Here is a 21,619-nt window from a genome sequence, read left to right as displayed (position 1 = left end):
AGTTTATAAATATAGCAGCCCAGTATTTCTGTTTCCATACTTCACTCCATGTGATGCCATGTGGTGCACAATGAAACTCTATGAATACTGGAGAATTCCATAACCCCACCTTTTAATGGGCTACACAAGTGCTGCAACTGAAGGACACATGCATGCTACCGCATGTTCCAGCTCCTGGCTTTATGCAGCATGGTCCTGCTAGACTCAAACTGTATGCAATTCCCCTCCATTAATGCAGTTGTCGCTAAAGGAGCAAACCAAAGCCACCTCTCATCTCTCATAATGGCAAGCTAGCATTGGCTACCGACGCACATTATCCTCTGTGCAGCCCCTTCAGTGCCTGAGACACTAGCTGAACACAGATCATCAGTGTCACAATCAGGGTTTTCTCTCTCTGTGATATGGAGCTGGGCTACATATTGAAATATTCTGAAATCTATCCTGTTTATGTGCAGACCACTCATATAGGAACACCATGTTTTCCAGGCTGTGTGCAGACTGTAATGTGTCCTCTATTCCACCAGGAAAGAGCCTTTTCTGACTGAGCCAAACAAGATGACAAGAATGGCACATCAAAGCTCAGTTGGAAGGAGTCCCAAGCCAGAGAGTGGTAGCAAAGACCTAAAATCATATGAGACATGAGGCAATGATTTTGCAATGAATGACTTTTGACTGTTAAACAATAGATATGTTCTTATCTTGCAAAATGATTTACAAGAGGACCCCCCCCCCCACGATGGATCAATGACTGGGTTCATCCTTCCCATGAATCAGAATTAGACCATAGAAATGGTGCACAGAAAAAAATGACACTAAGAATCCAAAATGGTAAAATCAAGGACTTTAATAACAGGACTGAGTGCTTTATCTCCCTAAGACGACTTCATCAGATGAAGCGCCTTAGAGAGATAAAGCGCTCAATCTTGTTATTAAAATCATTGATTTTACCATTTTGGATCCTCAGTGGCATTGTTTCTGCATGATTTATTGCAAGTCATGTTGTCATGCTCTGAATACTTAAGCATGCTTGCCCAAAAAGCCTTTACCTAAATAAAGAATAATAATGAAAATGTAATACCTATACTGCTAGCAAGTAGCATGCAAATATGTTAGCTGCCCAGCTTATGGAGAATTCCAACATTTGAGGTTGGATGGAGAAGAGAGACAGAGATTTAAGTCATTATGAATGGTCATCTTGGTGCTCGAATTATATAGCAAGGCCATATTGGTCTTTGATGGGTCCTTAGTTGAACTGAATCCCAGAAAGTAAACTACCACTGTGGAAGAAGCCAGAGAATTGCACAAGGACAGAAATCAAAAGGCTGTCCTGAAGTACCGTCATGCTAAAGGGGGCCTGGCTTCTGCAGAGACGTAGCAAGGGTGAAGACAATATCCACTTGGGGCACAAAGTGTATGGGACATGACTGGCTAATGCTGATAAGTCTTTAGTGCATTACCATCAGTCAAAACTGAATGCTGACACTGCATTTGCAATTGGGACTGAAGTGCTTTAGAGCTTTATGTATGGTTTAAACTGAAGAAAGCTGCTTCCTTCTAATGTTGTAAGCAGTTTGCTACAGTTTGAGAAAAAAGAAAAAGATTTCTTTTGGTCCTCAAGTGAGAGAGGACCTTTTTTCCCCTTTATTTTTCTTTTTTTTTCATCAAATTGAGGAATGGCACAGGACACCAGAATTACTAGCTAAGCTCTTTCTCCTGGTAGTTAAGGAAATAATGAATGGCAAAGGTTTGTGATGAAAATCAAGTGGCTGTGGCACAAATGTTTGAAGTGATGACAATTTTGAAGCATGCAGGCATTCCTCTAGTGGAATGGGCTTCATCTGCAGTACTTTCCAATTGGTAGTTCACTGTCTGATGGAAAAAAGTAACACAGCTGGCAATCCACTTAGAATGTCTGTGGCAATTTCAAGCCCTTAGAGTAATGGATCTTTCTTAAACACATGCATGTGTGCAAACTGCACCAAGAAGTAATGCTAAACATTAGACCCAGATGATGCTGCAGACTCTCGAGTTAAAGCCCTACAATGCATTCTTACGTAAGCACCCAGGGTTATGGCTCCCTGGCCCCCATCCAGGAGCAGAACAACCACCACTGAAAAATGTCTAGCTTTGCACCAATAAATGATGTACTGTGAGAAAGAGTCATAAAGGACTTCTCCAATTTACAGTCAACCTCAAGCACTGCAGTCAGGGGAGTTCTCACTACAGGGGCACTTCCAAGGAATTCCTGGATGGGACTACAAATACATAGTAGCCCAGGCAAGGAAGCACATGGAAATTCTTGCCTTTCAAGGCTTTAGCCAATATGGCAAACACTTCGGTAAAGAATGGGTGTTTAAAAAGCCTTAACAACACTGAAACAAGTGTCTACCTATAACAAACTGGAGGAATCTCTTAAATGGACTCTACACACTAATATGTACAAAAGATAACCATCATGTCCAGTGACACCATTTAGAAGCCCTATGGCAGAATGGGCAAACTGAACATATATGCTGGCTGAACTTATTGAAGTCCAGCATAAGAAGGATACATCTTCTTCAGGGCAAAGAGGAAGTTAGGTAAAACCACTGACCTTTTTCTGAGAATAGGATTGCTTCTGCAATAATACAGTGTGGGTCTGTTCCAGGATTTCTTCAGAGATGGTCAAGCATGGCGCCATCCAGATGCCACTGTTCTCCTGTGATATTTCTGCAAGCCAGAGCAAACAAAGAGAACTGTCCTTGCCATAACAATCTTAAAATCTGAGTCAATACTGAAACAGTGTGACAGGTGAAGATATCTTCTTGGAAAACTTGTTCGGCACCGAGGAAGACAGGACTGTGTATCACTTCAGTGTCTTCATCAAATGGTGAAAAAGCTTCTTCCTCTTTTGGAGTCAATAAAGTTTAGAAGCATCAGCACTAGAAACAGGCAATAAGAAAGGCCTCTCACTATGGACAGGGACTGTTTACTTACAAGGATGTCATAGACTAGGTCTTTATCGGCCTGGCCAATGGATATTTACATCTTCAAGTTGGCATCAAGGCTATTGATACCATTTTTAAGTTCCTCACTGAGAGAACAGTCTTCTTAATCAATCTTGTGAAGGTAACACCTAAAGGTTGTGAGCCTAGCTAAGGTGTTCACACAGGCAAATTTACAGCTGACTATGTGGTAACTCACCTTGGAGGCTGGTGGTGAAGTTTCAACAAGATTCTCCTTGAGCCGTGACTCTACAAAGTCCTTGGTCTTCTTCAGTGCCTTACTACAAGATGAGACAAGAACCTAGACATGTGAGATGAATAGTTAAAAGCCTTATGCCTCACTGCAGCAGAACAGCATAACTTCATACAAATATATAAAGCCTTAAATTTCTTGTTAGTTGGCAGAGTGTCAAAGTGTTGTGATTTCTAGGACTTATTTTGCACCAAAGACATCATTGAAGAATCAAGGTAAGGGGTTTTATCCTTTTTTCATGTTTGTGTGACCACTGATTTGGTATTAATAAGTTCATGGGAAGTGGGAGGCTTGCCACAGTATATCAGAGGTCAAGAAGGATTGGGAGTTTACATTCCTGCAAAAAATATTTGCAATATGAGGTTTCTTTCCGGCATTTGTTTTAATTTTGTTAGGTCCGTGGGCTTTTATCACTCAAGATTCCGTACTGGTACCAGACAGCAACTTTCCTCTTAAAGACAAAAGGGATATGCAGGGTGGTGCCTCCTGGCTCCCAGATACTTACACAGCGGCACAGCATTTTTTTTTTCAGTTTTTATTTTCATTTATTAATTTGAGTTCTGGAAAGTGAGATGGATATCATGGATTTTTTTCAGCCATGACCTTTGCCACAAGGGATGGAAAAATGCAATAATGTACTATATATATATATATATATATATATATATATATATATATATATATATATATATATATATATATACATACACATACACACACACACATATATATATATATATAAATATATATATATATATATATATATATATATATATATATATATATATATATATATAAATAGTTTAAAATAGCAAATCAATCAGCATGTTTTTTCCCTACCTGATGACCCCTTTGGGTATTCAGAATCCTTTATTACTAAATTATGTGCACATGTCAATAGCTGCATGGATGCACCTGTCCCCTGTGCAAAGTTAATATAATGCCAAATGTCGATTTTTAAGAATAAGGGTGATGTGCAGAGCTGTAGTAACTACAGAGGGATTAAATTGATCACAGCATGAAGTTATGGGAAAGAGTAGTATAAGCTAGGTTAAGAAGGGACGTGATGATTAGTGATCAGCAGTATGGTTTCATGCCGGGAAAGAGTATTACAGATGCGAAGTTTGCTCTGAAAGTGTTGATGGAGAAGTACAGAGAAGGTCAGAAGGAGTTGCATTGTGTTTTTGTAGACTTAGAGAAAGCATATGACAGGGTGCCTAGAGAGGAGTTGTGGTATTGTATGAGGAAGTCGGGAGTGTCTGAGAAGTATGTAAGAGTGGTACAGGATATGTACGAGGGTAGTGTGACAGCGGTGAGGTCTGTGGTGGGAGTGATGGATGCGTTTAAGGTGGAGGTGGAATTATATCAAGGATCAGCTCTGAGCCCTTTCTTATTTGGAATGGTGATGGACAGGTTGACAGACAAGTTCAGACAGGAGTCCCCGTGGACTGTGATGTTTGCAGATGATATTGTGATCTGTAGTGAGAGTAGGGAACAGGTGGAGGAGACCCTGGAGAGATGGAGATATGCTCTAGAGAGAAGAGGAATGAAGGTCAGCAGGACAAAGACAGAGTATACGTGTGTGAATGAAAGGGAGGATAGAGGAATCATGAGGATGCAAGGAGTAGAGGTGGCAAAGGTGGATGAGTTTAAATACTTGGGATCAATAGTTCAGAGTAATGGTGAGTTTGGAAGAGAGGTGAAGAAGAGAGTACAGGCAGGATGGAGAGGGTGGAGAAGAGTGTCAGGAGTGATTTGTGACAGACTAGTACCAGTAAGAGTGAAAGGGAAGGTCTACAAGAGGGTAGTGAGACCAGCTATGTTATATGGGTTGGAGATAGTGGCAATGACAAAAAGGCAGGAGTTAGAGCCGGATGTGGCAGAGTTAAAGATGTTAAGATTTGCACTGGGTGTGACTAGTGTGGACAGGATTAGGAATAAGTATATTAGAGGGTCAGCCCAGGTTGGAAGGTCTGGAGACAAAGCCAGAGAGGCAAGACTACATTGGTTTGGACATGTGCTGAGGTGGGATGCTGAGTATATTTGGAAAAAGATGCTAAGGATGAAGCTACCAGGTAACAGGAAAAGAGGAAGGCCTAAGATAAGGTTTATGGATGTGGTGAGAGAGGACATGCAGGTGGTTGGTGTGACAGAGCAAGATGCAGAGGACAGGAAGAAATGGAAACAGATGATCCGCTGTGGCGACCCCTAAAGGAAACTGCTGAAAGAAGATGATGATGATGGACCCCACATATAAACCGGCTATACAATAAAATGAAAAAATAAACTCATTTAAAAATAAATGCAACTCCAGTTAGCAAAATGGTCTTGCTAAACTTAACAAGGAATTTTAGTCCCTGATTAAATCAACAAAGCTACATACAAGGTAAAAAAAGACATCCAGGTTAATGACAACCACAAAGGCTTATTTAACTGTGTTAGAAACTTCAGAGGCTCCAACCCCCCCCCCCCATTCCCAAATCATGTACCAGCAGCCATCTTCCCACACACATACACATCTCCCCAAAAGAAGTCCTCAAAGCACTACCCAAGACCAAGAGCACTGCTTCTGTGGGGATGGATAACATACAAGGATGCCTACTGCCCAGCCTGAAACAAGAACTCTCAAACCCCTTACATGGAGGATATCAACAGTCATTCCCCTGAGCAGATGTGGAGCATCAACAGACCCAGGTAATTGCAGACCCTTAAACTCAACCAGCTTCATCTGTAAGGCTATGGAAAGGATCATTATAGAATTAATAAATAAGGACATAGACAAACTATAAACTCTTGTCCCTAAGCCAGTTCAGTTTGTAAAGGGCAGATCCTGCCTAGTTAATCTGATCAACTCTTAGAAAAGGTTACTAAAGCTATGGATGAGGGAACATTGATACACATAAAGAAACTATCTACAGCACCAAGAGCATGGATTTGAAACAAACTGTGAACACACCTTATATACCGTTAGACCATTTATTAAACCCACATAAATTGATTGCTATATTCTCACCCATTTTAATCAAGAAACATTAAATTCAAGCATAAAACCTGTCCAAAAAACAAAATATACAACAATATATACACATTATGAAAAAGACATGCTGTAGGTGGATTGGACACTCTAAATTAGCCCTAGGTGTGAGTGTGTGCGTGCCTTCTGTGGAAGGCTGGGCACCGGGTTGGCAACTTGACACCGTAAAACATCACTGCCAATCATGAGCAGACAGGTGATCCACTGTGGCGACCCCTAACCGGGAAAAGCCAAAAGAAGAAGATATACACATCATGAAACTGATTCATATAAAAATAGTCACGTAAGAATAAATAATAAATATGAATGATATATATATATATATATATATATATATATATATATATATATATATATATTTATTTATTTATATATTTATTTATTTCACATTTGTTAACCGGGTTTGTCAAACTGAGTTTGCAAACAAACCCATTTTCAGTGGAGACCAGAGGGGAAAGAGCCCAGCAAACATAAACAAAGATAAACATACAGGACAAAAACTATTAAAAACAACACCACAAATATGAAATTAATTATAAAGAGAAAAACAAAAGAAAAAAATTATGAACATTAAGGGTTGCACTGAGAGTACTACATATGAGAGTAAAAACAAAAAGATAATTGTTGTTCAAAAGAAGGACAATGTATAGACATTGATAGGAAGTGGGGGGGAAGTGTGTGGAGAATGGGAGGGGGCTATAATAGCAGAGCTGAGGGTTTAGGAGATTAGTTTAAGCAGAAGTTACTAACAAAGAAAGAAAGAAAGTTAGGAGATGCAACAGGCTATACAATGAGAGAAACTAAGACTACATGTGGTTAATGCAATGGCATAATTTCAAGTTTAGTAAGTGGGATGTAAGCTCCTTTTTAAAACAGGGAAAGAAAGGTTACAAGGTTATTATAACAAAGTTATACGGTTAATATGTGTATATATATATATATATATATATATATATATATATATATACACATACATACACACACACACACACACATATATATATATATATAAACTTCTAAAATAAACAGTTAATAAATATATTTATTAATTAAAATCTTCCTGCTCTAATTTTTAAAGTTCCAACATTCAAACAAAATTTATTTAAGCCTGGTTTGTTAATGGCATCTAGTGTCAACTGCCACATTGTTTCATTATGCTCGAATAAACTTTCATTGTCACCCCTCTCTTATTAGCCAAGATCTTATCAATAATAATAAATAAATAAATCTCTTAAAGTTGGTACATTCAATAGAATGTCTAAATAAAGCATTTGTTCCTCTTATTTATCCCTGACAAAAGGCATCAAATAAAAAAACGAATTTTAGCATATGCCACATTGATCTCATTCCTTAAAACTCTTTCATGAGGAGTATTGTCATTTAAGATGTTGAATATTTTACAAGAATAGTCAATACAATTCGTAATTACTACCCCTCCACCTTTTTCAGGCTTCATAACTCTAATATCCTTATTGCTAAACAGTTCATGCAAAACAACGCTTTTCCTCCTAGGTTAAATTGTCTTTTTTTTTACCCTTACTGTTCTTAAGACTCCTAACCTCATATTCACAAACACATTCAAAAGCAGACACACAAGGATTAGAGGGGGAAATATAAATACTCTTCCTTTTCAATACAATGGGCTCACAATTCTCAGAACCAAAAAAACATTTTCAGATTTAACAATCTAGTATATAACTTTGAATTAAGTAATAACCTTACAGCATCAGTTTTAAATGAAGGTATAAATGTGAATCCTTTTCTTATCCAGAAATAATGCATAGATAGCAAACATATATTGCTCAAATTAAAAATGCTGAACCCCCAAACTGTCCATGGCAATTGTCAGTTGACTGCAATAAGTCATTTAATCCCTCATGTGGTTGTTCTGCTTGATCCTCCTTCCCCCTGTCCTTTGCTTTCTTCCCCCTCAAACCCCCAGAAGTGCTGGAAGTGTTCACTGCCTTTGAGGGTCCTCCCTCTGATGGGCTAACTTCTCAGACCACCTCGGGGGGGGTCCAAAAATCAGCATGATGCGGCACCTCTGAAATTTTGTTAAATGCTAAACCAGAGCCCAAGTCATGCTCAAAAGAAAGCTTAAGGCTCTTGGTAAACACAGGAGGGGGTAAGCACATTTTTCAGCATATTCCCTAGCATCCCTTAATTGCTTACATTGTTAGTTAGAGACCTAGGAACCAACGTAGGAAAAGAACTGTCCTTCGATCACCATGTAACCAGTACTGTAATTAAGTCCTTTTTCAACTGTGCAGCTTATTAGTAAGGGTATGGTATCCAGGTCTACGGATGTGATCATTCCTCTTTATTCTGCACTTTTTGGGCTGATCATTGAGCATAATACTCTACTTAGTATGCACCTGTCCAAACACTTGATACAACGTGAGTGCCCACAGTGCTCTATCAAGAAAATCAACAGACTAAATCATAAAAGTTATATTGACAGCCTCAAAGCCCTGTCCCTCCTCTCTGTATCTTGCAGGCTACTGAGGGGTGATTTTTGCCTCACTTAACATCTGCTAAAGAGATCTTAGTCTTTTCTGCAACCTAAACGGAACATGTTGTAAAGATATATATATATATATATATATATATATGGATATATATATATATATATATATATATATATATATATATATACATATATATATATATATATATATATATATCACAGAAAATACCACTTCTCTGTAAGAGTTCTTTATTTTACCTACAAATGTATACAGTCCTCCTATATACCATAATTACCTAATACAGAACTATGAATTAACTGTATCTTTTACAAATATGACATTGAAAAAGTACTCCACACATATATTACTGCTTTTTATTTCAATAAGTGTATTATTCAAAATTGTCCATCTTACATCGTTTGCCAAATATAATTTCCATTAATTGAGTTTCTTCATCTGAAAAGGGTGCTTTTCCTATATGACCACTATTTAAAATAAAATTGTTCTTACTTTTATTAAGTTTCAATCCAATTTAATTTAATTATTTTCCTGCTCTATTACCTCTCTGACTCGTGCACTGTTTCTAGTTACCAGACTATTTCATCAGCATATGCCATGAACATAGAAAACTTGACTCCAGGTCTAACTTGTCCTCTTTCTTCTTGTAATATTATTTTGGATATTCTTATATTATTTAGCATTTTTGCATAACTGAATTGCTCACTGGTATAAATAATACTTAAAATGCTGCTTTGTTTTGATTTCCCTTCTAAACCTTCCATTTATTAGAACTCTAAGTGTATTATCATACACATACATGACACATAAATAACTTCATTGCCCATCCCCCCACTGATGAAACAGACACCTATGCTGAGTTATACAACAATGCTTTATACAAGCACTTATACAACCATATTGACTCTGTCATACCTGATAAAACCAAAGCAAGATCTTTAAGGAAAAACAAACCTGCCTGGTGGACAACTGCCATTAATAGGCTACACAGTTGAAGACAGAAATTGCTAACAGCAGGAAGAAACGGTCTTAAAACTGGAAAAACTCTCTCCTCAACTTAAACAAGCAAATAACACTGCTAGTGAAGTCCTCCAAAGCTAAATATGAATCCAAATTAGCTTCCCTATCTAAGGATAACCATAAGGTGTTATTTAGTTACATTTGTAACCTCAAAGGTAAGGCCCAGATTTGTGCTGAACTCGAAGTTAATGGTACTACATATATAGAACCTGTGGATATAGCAAACCTGCTGACTGACAGGTTCAGTGAAAACTTCATTCCTCTGTCCCAGCCACATATACCCCAAAGCTTCCCAAACACCTGTCCCCTGCCTAGTATATCTAAGGAGCAGGTCTTAAATGCCCTCTCCAAGGCCAAAAACAAAGCCACTATGGGACCAGACAACATCCTGGGCTGTGTTCTATATGGGTTAGAACAGGAATTAGCATCACCAATGAGCACACTTTTCAATCACAGCTTAAGCATTAGCTTCATCCCAGTGGAATGGGAAACAGCTACCATCATCCCTTTGCACAAAGGGGGTGCATCCATGGACCCCGGGAACGACAGACCCATTAGCCTGACCAGCCTTATCTGCAAGGCCATGGAATGAATTGTCATGGATCTTATTAACATAGATATTGACCCACCTAGTCTGGTTTTGTCAAGGGGAGATCATGCCTGTTAAACTTGGTGGACGACTTTGAGACAGTCACTAAAGCCCTAGACGAGGACAAATTTGTGCATATGGCCCAACTAGACTTAGCCAAGGCCTTTGACACAATTCCCCACTCAGGCATCATTGATAAACTCACCCAGCTGGGTATCAACCCATATACTGTCAGGTGAGTTGCAAACTGGCTCACTGATAGAACTCATATGGTGAAAATAGGGGACGCGACCTCCTCCAGCAGCCCCCTAACCAGTGGTGTTCCACAGAGATGTCAACATCCTGCAAAAAGGTCTTACTCAGACTAATGACTGGTGCCAAAGCCATGGTCTTAAACGTGATGCAAAAAATGCATCATCATCCCCTTTGGCAGGGGTGATGTTCCTACAAACTACAACAATAGCAGCACCCTAAGTACACAGTCAGTGGTGAGAGTTCTAGGCACACAGTTTGACAGCAATCTTAACTTCAATCACCATGTCTCCACAGTGGTAAAAAGGGAATTTTATAGTGCTCATCTCATAAGTAATAGCATTGCCTCCAGAAAAAAAGATGTTATAACCTCCCCCCCCCCCCCATACTCTTCCCTCATCAGGCCAATAACAGAGTACAATTCTGCCTTTGGTATGTTCCATTCCAAACACCTGCAGCAATTGGAGAGACCACAAAGGTTCCTTACAAAGAAAATTCAGGGTCTTCAAGATCTGTCTTATGCGGATAGACTGAAATCATTGTCACTTTGCTCTGTGTCATACAGACTGCTCAGAGGCAACCCTGTGTCTTACATATAGAGCAATCTCTGACCCAGCTTTGATGGAAATGCCGCACATTCGCAACTCAAATAGCACACAGGTCACTCGCTCAAAGGACCTTAATCTGGTAAGTGACATCAACAAAACTTGCTGGAGACAGAGATTTGTCTCGCAGAGGTTGCCCCACCTTTGGAACAAGCTTCCTACACATGTTAAACGAAACCCCTCGTTGGCTCTATTTAAGTGCAATTTTGACGATCAGATGGGTAACCAGAAATTCACCCCAGGGGTTCCACCTGTGTTCCTCTTGGACAGGAGTAATAGGTGCTGATTTTAGTGTCTGCTTGAACTACACACCCTTGGGAACACGGGCTGAACTTGACTAGGCTTGTAAGGGCCCTGGCAGCGTTAGCCTAATAACCTCCTATGATCCTATATAGAACTAATAAGCTTGATTAAAATATCATTCAGACTATAACTTTTCAGTATTTATGTCAACGTTTCATGACTAATACTATTGTGTTTTTCAATGTTGCATATTACTTTCCATCCTTTTGTTCTTACCATACAATCAATCAGCTCCTTAAATAAGAGTAACGCATTTTTAGCTTGTTTACCTTTGATACTATAGATGCAATCAAATGATACTGCATTTAATTCACTATTCACTTGCACTTGTATTATTTTCATAAAAATATATAGTTTATTATATCAATAACCCACATCTGGGTGTGGGTAAAGCTGGATTTACCCACGATTAGTGTGGTTGGTCACAAGGACAAAGACAGAGTGACCAAACAAAGGCAACTGTGGGTAAATCCAGCATTACCCACACTCAGCCATGGGTTACTGCTATTATACAATGACATTACTTGAGAAAAATGTTACTTACTTTTCTTAAATAATGTCCTTGTATAACGATGCCGGGGTGCTCTTCCACATTTTCTGCGGTGGCTTTCCTGATGTACTGCCTATGCATATGAGACTTATGTTTCCACGCTTACACACTACATCAGTGTTTGCTGTGTAGAGGAAGCAACAGAGAAAAGAAGATCACCGTTGCTTTTTTTTTTTTTTTTTTTGCTTTGTTTTAATTAAAACAATGGAATCCGGAGATTTCAAATGAACAGGAGAGACGGAGAGAGAAAATATGAGGACAATCAGGTACGTTTTTCTAGTTTTGTATAATGTACCTGATAACCTCTTGTATTTGTCTCTGTCCCATCTCTCTTGTTTGTTTTAAGTCTCTGGTGTTTGTAAGTTTATTTGTAAAATAAAAAAAAATGAAAGAAAAGTAAAATTTTAATAGCATATATTAATGGAAGAAAGTCTGGGCGACTGGATTTTTTTCCTTTGGTAAATGCTCAATTTACAACAGGCACACTGGTTGGGCTGACCAATCAGCATGCTCGTTTTGGAATGTTAATGGCCAGTCTTTGTATACAGACAGTTAAAGGTCTTCAATTGTTAGGTTTTCTTTTTTCATTTCCCTTTTGAAAAAGCTTAAAAACACAAGAGTATATTATCTTATTTTTTACCTTCCAGTAGCCATTCATTCATAATTTTTATTTAGGCATTTTTCATTATTCTTTTTTTAATAATATTCATAGTTCAGTCCATCTTCTACAGGAGAACTATTATCTCACACTTCTTAACAAAGTTTCCGCAAAGGGACCAGGCAGCTATGGAAAAGATGACAAAGACTGCTGCAGCTTTGCTGGTGAGATCTCCAAGTAATGATCTACTGAAGCAATGACCCTTCTCCAAGTAAGATCTACAGGTAACCATATTAGATAAGCTGGTGAGCATTCAATGCGATACTGCATTAGAGTAATGAATTACTGGGGTGCATCAGAAGAGGCATCACAAGGAAAAAAAAATAGAAGCTGTTATTCCTCACTGAGCATAGACAGCTAAGATCCCATCTAGAATAATGTCATCAGTTATACAGACCACAGTCTTTGTAAGAACAGACGCAGTTCAACAAAATACTATAAAAACTGCTGCATGCATGAAAAACAATATAAAAAGAGACTACGAGAGATTAACATATATAATTTTCAATAAAGAGGTCAAACAAGGGATACTATCAGCTCTTTCTTTTAAAAATAAAAAAATGAATATAAAAATAAGACGACAGTATTAAATGATGCACAGAATAAGAGAAAAACAAGGAAGTATTTCAAAGAAAGAGTAGAAAGGCTTACCTGGAATAGTAGTACAGCAAGTACCATTTGTTTAGCTGTATCCCAGACCTATGCACTCCAGTCACTGAAACAGATGTAAAAGTCTGTCTCTCAATCAATGTGAAATGAGCAGTTGTAGTCCCTTCTCTCATGATCCATGAAATTCTGGTGTTTTGTTGAAATTCTGGTGTTTTGTTTTTTATAAGCGAGAGGTGGGAAGATCCAAACTCCAGCAGAGTGCCCCGATCTTTTTTTTAATCTTAATGTTTCAATGTCAACCTTGTGTAAACAACAAAGTCACCATGGGATGTATACTCAAGATCTACATCAGCTTATAGTCTACATCCTCTTCTACCTCTTCCTGAAGAGGCATAAGAACCACGGCTGCTCCCTGCCTCCTCACCAAAGGGCTACATTCCATGGAAGACAAAGCTACTTTTATGAAAATAGCACAGTGCTTGTGAACATCTTAGATTGCCTCTAAAACTGAAGCATTAATACTACAAAACACCTTACAAACTAATAAAAAAGACAGCATGATCCTTATATGAACAGCATGTTGTACTACATGTTACCCTTCAGAGTACTGAAGGATGCATGATCGAAACCCGTAGACCTGCAAACTGTGGATTTATATGAGCCAAATGTAGTTCCTCTTCATTCTAAGGCTACAAGTAAAAACGCTTGTATTCAGTATGCATCTTAGAATCCAAGATATAATGGCTCAGTTCAAACATGCCTAATCAAGCTAGAACATATTTTATATTGACATGATTAGTAAGTAAAAATACAGTGTAGAAAAACAGCAATACATACTTGTAGGACTCTTCCTGACAGGAAATGCTGTTTGCAGTAGATGAAAGCTGCACGAGAACTGTTCTTCAAAGCATGTATCCATCCCTATTTATATAAATAAGAAAATATAAACATCTATACAATGTACTTTGTTCTTTCTCAATATATGTAACCAAATGTTTTTCCTTTAATATGTGAGGGTTTTTTTTGTTCCTTTCCAGGACCTTACCCAGTGGATCTGCTAGCAACACCCTATCAAACCATTCATTCTGGGAATACAGGAACCAGGTTTGGCAAAAGTGCTACAGCCTATTCATTCCTGCCCCAAAATCTCAATTAGCCATTCCATTCCCCAGTGGTTCAAAGCAGGCCAGCTTGCTGAGTCTGAGAGGTGACCTATCCTTTCCCCATTGGGAGCACCCCCACTCCCCTCAGTGACTCTTCCAAACCTGCTGTTGCTGTCACCTGAAGGGAAGCATACTTCCACATGCTGGATTCCCCTTGGCTTTACTGCATCTAAGCACCATGATAGCACAAGCTTGGCTAGCTTGAACTCCACTAGACAACAGCTAGTGCCCCCACCAGGTGTCACCATTGTGGTGAGCCAGAGGCACTTCCAATCCCCCACCCCAGGACAGCAGAACCAGCAATGGTCAGTCACTCCAACCTTTCCCAGCCAGATCCTACAGGCATTGGATTCACTGCTCAAACTCTGGTCGCCTGCAACATAGTAAGGGCTTTATTTCTCTATCCACAGAGCTGACATTTCCTTTAATGTGATGACCCAACTCCTATTCCCAAATTATTAAAACATCCACAGAAAGACTGGTACAACAGTGTTATTGGCAAGTATTTAGAACTAATTTCCAGATGACCTTTACATTTTAGCTTGACAAACACAGTATTATGAAGGAATTAGATGGATGTGAATATTCATCATAACAGTTCATTGACAAAAAAGAAAACCACCAATAAACACCAGTATTCCAGTCCACAGAACAATATAAAACAAATGATAGTTCCCAAGAGATATGTAGGCTGAGATATGGCAAAAGGATCTAGTATAAACTTACCTGATTGTAATGAAAAAAGACAAAAGCGCATTCACAGTTGAAACTGCTTCTTCAGTTCATTGACAAAACAAGTGTTATTTGCAGTGGGTGTAACTAACTGGAAATCCTTTCCCTGCCTTCTCAATTACTACTTCAAACATTCTTCCTCTCATGTTTATGTCATGTCATGTATCTTCTTACCCACATCAGAGTCACTACTGCTCAGTTACAGGGAGTGAGCATTCCAGTGCAAAAACTTAATTGTGTCTATGTCAAGGTTAAGGGTGGTGGCCAAATCCAATACTACAGAGTTTTCTTTTTAATCAGTGTTTTTTTTTTTTTTTCTTTTTTACTTCCATAGACTCAATGTGGTAACAGGAAAGGGGGCTCATGCTACTAGGTTGCAGCTTCTCCATTTTTGCTAACATATATTTAATTTCTTTAAATTAAAGACATAGTAATTTTCATCCATGAGTAGCAAAAGCAAAAACAGAGAAGCACACTGCAGCTTGTACTGAATATGTATGCAGTTTAGACTGCCCTTTTAAAAAAAAGTCACTGGTTGTTTTAAAAACAGCATAGGCTAAATATGTCCTCCCCCCATTATGAATAAGCTGATTATATCTTATGTCGCCTCTTGCTTTCTGAGAAAGCCCACTGAACTGCTCAGGAAGCAACTTGTTAAGAGACTGTGCCTGACTTGATGCCACTTAAGGGAAGTAAATACTGAGGACTGTGTAGTACAAGATGTTAAAAAGAACAAGGGGGAAAGTTCCCCTTTCATTACAGGAAAATGAGTGGAAAGATTTTCCTTCCTGATTAACCTCAAATTCTCTGTGAAATAGATGGAATATATGGTTTATACATGCTGAATCTTTTTTCAGGCATTATGGACTATAATGGCTATTGTCCAGGAAATCACTGGTTAGCAATAGGTCAGTAGGTAGAGTACAAAGATTTAGTTTGCATAGCCTGTTTTACTATGAGATGTGTCAAGACACTTTTTTTGCTGTGGAAATACTGGCATAGATATAAACTGGTACTAGAGTATCAATATTTTGCTTAGCAGGGTTTATATTCAGTTTTGTAATTCCTAAAACTTCTGAAAAAGAAAAAGGTTTAATAGAACCAACTTTAACGGGTTCACCAGTAACGGTAAACTATTATCTAGGGAAGTAAAATATTTTGTCTTATATTCACCTACAGTAGCACCTTTACTATCTAGATTGCTTCCAGTATAATTGCATTAGAAAGACTGGGGTACTATAGGTCAAGCTTGGCTGACTCATGTGTGTAATATAATTACTTCAAGTAAAACTTAACAAATAAAGTGAGGGAAATCTGCATATACATATTTTAACATCATCTTGGAAAATTGCAGTACTATAAAGTCAGTGTTTTAATTTGTGGGAAAGAAGTACCTGGGACTCTGACTTAGGAGTTCATGACAACTCCCAAGAGAAAACTTTGGTCTGAAGACTTACTAAATCAAGAAATTCAAATTTCTTTGAGACATTAAAGCATTTAGATGGTAAAAAATAAATGTATATCACATTTTGTGATGGAAACACTTGATTTCAAATTTGTTGTTTCAAAAGCTATTAAGCTACTGATTTAAGAATTTCAGTTCAAATAGCATAAATAAAAAATACTAGAATCCAGTTAATGTGTTAAAGAAATATAGGAACTCTACTACAATAATTTTCTATAAAATGAATGCAGTTTTTATTATTTAAATCTTGTATATATTTTTCCTTACAAAAACAGTGCGCTTATTACTTGTAAGAAAGATTATAAATATTTATTTAGGGAAATTTTGGTGTTCTGAAATGAATATAAAATTTTATTTAGTCCAGTAGTTTTTGGTTACTAAAATGTATAAATTTACTTGATAATTTGTGAGGTGACTTATTTGCTGGGAATCATTTCTGCATACTGTACATTTTAAAAATGCCCAGGAGATCAACAGAGCCCTTCAGTAAAATTCAGTTTTAGCTAGCACCACTGGTGTAAGATGCAGGTGACCTGGTTTCAATTAGCATAACGGGTGTCTAATGCACTGGAAGGGAATTCTGAAGGGGTTCAGGCCTGGATGTTACCACAGGGCCACATGTGTGTCACACCTGCTGCCAGGGGGATTTTGTTGAAAAGGTGCTGTTTGAAGACTACCAGCAAGCAAATGAGAGTAGTAAGGGATGTCAGTCTATTAGAAAGGTTGCGTTGAACAATGGGACCATGAATAATGAAATCTTTACTACCAAAGTGGCTGAGTACTAAATGGTTTTATGACAGATCTGATCCTGAAACAAATCATGTGAGCTGGCTGCATGCCGGACGGTTATGTTCAATGTGGCTGAGCCAAAGTATCAAAAACAAGGAAATGTTTCACTCCAACATGGTAATGTGCAGCATTCTGGGAACATACTATCCGTGCTGGCCAATGATCACAACTAAGCATGTAGTACACAGACTGAGGTATGGCTCTTGCCCCCACAATGTAAAACCAGGATGGAGAGACACCCCATTCAGGAGGTGTGTAACTACAGCTATGGCTCCTTGGCTGTACTCATCCTCTTCTGATTCTGAAAGGCATGCCTCCTAAGCCAGGGGGAGGGAGCTTGTACGCACTCACCATGACATCTCTAGCTGACTGAACATTCAGTTTCTCCCTACAACTCCCCTTGCTTTGAAGTCAAAGCCGCCCCTTGTAACAGGGATAGATATGCTACAGTTATATGAGAACTATATTATCAAAGCTCATTTGGTCAAGACAGACAGACTGAATTAACAACAACTGAAAGAATTTTTACATGAGGTAAAGTCTATCAAACTTCACAAGATGGAGGCTGCATCCTTTTTAAACCACTAAGTATTATAAGAACCCCTGTGGACACCAAACCCAGAATAAGTTGCAAATCTTTTAGTGTTGATGCCTCCCCACATCCTAACAAGCATTAACTTAACACTGATTTGAAAACTGGAACAATGCTACAAACAAATTGCAAAATTTGCTACAAAAATGCCAAATTCAACACATCAGTGTGCAGCACTCGATTATGCCGGCTTCAATTCTCAAATTACCTAAGTTTTACACAGTTAAAACTTGCACATAGCATTATCTTTTCTCCTAATAAAAGCCCTTACATAAATTCTCTCCTACAAAGGTACTCTTCTCCACGATGTCATCGCTCTGCAGACACAAACTTACTAGTAGTTAAGAAATTATATAGCTCCTTTGGCAATTACCAATATCCTTCTTGTGTTTCAAAGAAATGGAATACCATACCCTCCTCAATTAGATTAATATCACCCTACAACAGGTTTAAAGATAAACAAAATGCTTTCTATATAGCACCTAGCTGTGCAATTGTACCTCTACCAGGTTAATGGAATTATATCATAATTTTCTCTCTTTCCACAATCCCCTAATAACCATTACATTTCTTTAACTAAGAGAATTAGTTAAACGTTATGTGCTTACCATAACTAGGCATCTGTGCTGTTCATTTTCATTCTTCCTCAACAAATGGATTATGGATTTGATCCTTGGATCTGACTCAAGCCACATATTTCAGACTTTGTATCCAACTCTCAAGCTCCTTCCTCTGTCCATAATGACTTAGCCATTCTCAATACCTCAAATCAAGTTTGTTGCCAAAAAGTCCCTGTTAATTAGATAAAGAAAGAGAGAGCTCAAAGAATAGAGCTCAAACCGAGAACTATAAGCTCCAATAAAAAAAAATCCAACAGGTCCCTCAAGAAGATTATAGGAAGGGGGAAGAAAGGGGGAGAAGTTGAGGAAGAGTGAAAATAGACAACACGGATGCCTAGTTATGGTGAGTATACAACTTTTAAATCTGATGTCATCCTTTTCATTCTTCCTCAATGAATAGGACAGAGTCCCCAGCTACATGAATCTTGGGTGGCCCTCATGGAAGGATATTCTGGAGAACTGTTAAGCCAAAGGCAGCTCTGCTTTTAAATATTATATCCAATTTGCAATGAGCAACAAAGGCATGTGCATTGGACAATGTGGCCGCTGTGGAAATATCAATAGAAGTTCTTGACCAAAAAGCAGATGAAGTGGCCTTGGATCTAGCTGAGTGAGCTTTAGGCGGTCTTGATAGAGAAATGCCTTGTTGAAAATGGGTCCAAGAAATGCAATTAGTTATCCATTTAGCCAATGTAACTTTCAAAACTGGGTAACCCAGCTGATTTGATAAGAAGGATACACATAGCTGATGTAATTTTGTAATTTGTTTAATTCTGTGTAGATAAAAATGTAATTGCCTGTGCACATCCAGGAGGCATAGCATGTATTCTCCTTTGTTTGAAAAAATTGGAAAGAAACCCAGTAAATGAATGGATTGGTTGATGTTAGATTCAGAAGCCACTTTAGGTAAAAAAAGAAGGGTTTGCTCATAAAGTTATCCTGCCTTTATGGAAAATAATATAGGGAGACTGCTGAAAGATCGTGGAGTTCAGAAATTCTTTTTGCAGAAGTGATAGCTACTAAAAAGACTGTTTTACATGACAGAAATTTTAAATCATTTTTTTGCTGAAGGATCAAAGGGTTTCTGGGTCAGACTTTGTAGAACTACTGTCAGATCCCAGGGAAGAGAAGGATCCTTTACTGAGGGTCTAAGGAGAAAAGTGTCTTTCAAAAAAGCTTTACATAACTTGGAAGAAGCCAAATAAATTTTTTTTCTCCTGTATGAAAATTAGAAATGGCTGCCAACTGTAGTTTAACTGTAGAAAATCTAGCTCTTCTTTGAAAAGAGCAGCCATAAAATCAAGGACAGCAGAGACTGGGGCAGTAAAAGGGTCAGTGTTGTTTCTTAATGCCCAAAGGGAAAATCTTTTCCATTTGCTCTTGTAAACCTTCTTAGATGAGTCCTTTTATGAGGACAATAAAATGGTGCATACTGTGGAAGAAAGCCTGGGCTGTCTGACTATTACTGGAACTGGAGAAACCATGCGGTTATATGAAGGCTGGGATATTGGGATGACTCATCCCTAAGGGTTTTGAAAGAAGATCTGGAGTTGGCTCCAGTATCCAGGTAGGATAATGAAGATGAGACCAAAGGAAGGGGCACCATACCTGCCGAGGCCAGTAGAGAGCAATAAGAATGACTGAGCTCTTCAACCGAATTGCTTTCTGTAGGAATTTGGGGATTAAAGGAATTCAGGGATGACCTTAAAGGAATAAAGGAGACTGAATGGCCAAACATGGACTACAGCATCTTTCAGTGACTACCTCTGAAGGAGGGGGGGTCAAGGCAAAATACCTGCTGTACTTGTTTTTGGGGGACACAAAAAGGTTGCAGCAAAGGTGGCCCCAATGATGAAAAATTTCATCTGCCACTGATTGAGAGATCACTTGTGAGGCATGAGGATGGCCCCACTGAGTTTGCCCACTAGTACTTTGGTTTTTCCCTGGAATGTTCATTGCAACTAGAAAGCAGTTGCTGTAGGCCACCCATTGCCACACTCTCATAACCTCCTGGCAGAGAGGAAAAGACCAGGATCCCCCTTGTTTGTTGATGTACCAGACTACAGACTTGTTGTTGGTATGTGTAACTGATTGTTATTCCTAGTGAGTGACAAGTCTGGAGCAAATAGTCCCTGGATTGTTGAAGGAGATGTATAGTGAGGGAGGTAAGGAGCCAGTCATTTATGTATGGAAACACTTGGAATCCTTTGAGACTCAAGTGATCTGCCACCACTGCCATACATTTGGTGCACACCCTGGGAGCTGTGGTGAGTCCAAAGGGCAGGACTCTGAATTGGTAGTGACCATCTCCCAGCCAAATGCATAAATATCTTTGGGAGTACCTGTTTATTTTGATGTGATAGTACACATCCTGGAGATCTATGGAACACATCTTATCATTCTTACCAAGAAAAGGAATGAATGGACTGGACCATGACCATTCGAAACTTTGACTTTTTTACATACTGGTTCAGTTTGCCTAGATCCAAGACTGGTTTCAGGTCCCCTGTCTTTTTGGGCACTAAAAAGAAATGTGAGTAAGTTTTGAATCTTATTTGGTCTGGTGGAACCTTCTGAATAACTCTTATCTAGCAGCTTTTGAATTTCTTGTGCTGCTGCCTTCTCCTGAGTGGGTGGAATGTCGGAAAAGTTTTTCCTTTTGTAGAATGGGAGCTAGGAAAATTGTATGAAGTAACCTCTGGATATTATTTTTAGCCCCCCCAGTATCTTTTGTTAATGCAGACCAGGCATCTAGGTGCAAAGACAATTGTCCCTTGAGTGCCTCCAGAGGTGGGCAGTTGAGCAGCACTTTAGGAGGGTTGATAAGGTTTATCTGGAAAGGAAACATGATGAAAACTCTGATTTTGTGGGCTTTCTCTGCCTCGAGGGTAGCGTCTACCATTCAAACTGCCTCT

At 38.6% G+C, this 21,619-nt stretch overlaps 1 protein-coding gene across 4 annotated transcripts in view; it reads right to left on the bottom strand.

Moving 5' to 3' along the window:
• DHX57 (DExH-box helicase 57) overlaps positions 1-21,619 on the bottom strand; it is a 2,066,546-nt gene that overhangs the window by 370,867 nt on the left and 1,674,060 nt on the right. For all 4 annotated transcript variants that reach the window (XM_044057412.1, XM_044057439.1, XM_044057430.1 and 1 more), the window contains one exon: positions 14,181-14,264. In XM_044057412.1, the coding sequence (XP_043913347.1) occupies positions 14,181-14,264 (84 nt within the window). The remainder of the gene's footprint in view (positions 1-14,180; positions 14,265-21,619) is intronic.

The sequence above is a fragment of the Protopterus annectens genome, chromosome 1.part2 (genome assembly GCF_019279795.1).
Source record: "Protopterus annectens isolate FY-2018-M chromosome 1.part2, PAN1.0, whole genome shotgun sequence".
Lineage (NCBI taxonomy): Eukaryota > Metazoa > Chordata > Ceratodontiformes > Protopteridae > Protopterus > Protopterus annectens.
The sequence above is the reverse complement of the archived record's forward strand: the minus strand, read 5'-3'. Positions and strand labels throughout refer to the sequence as shown.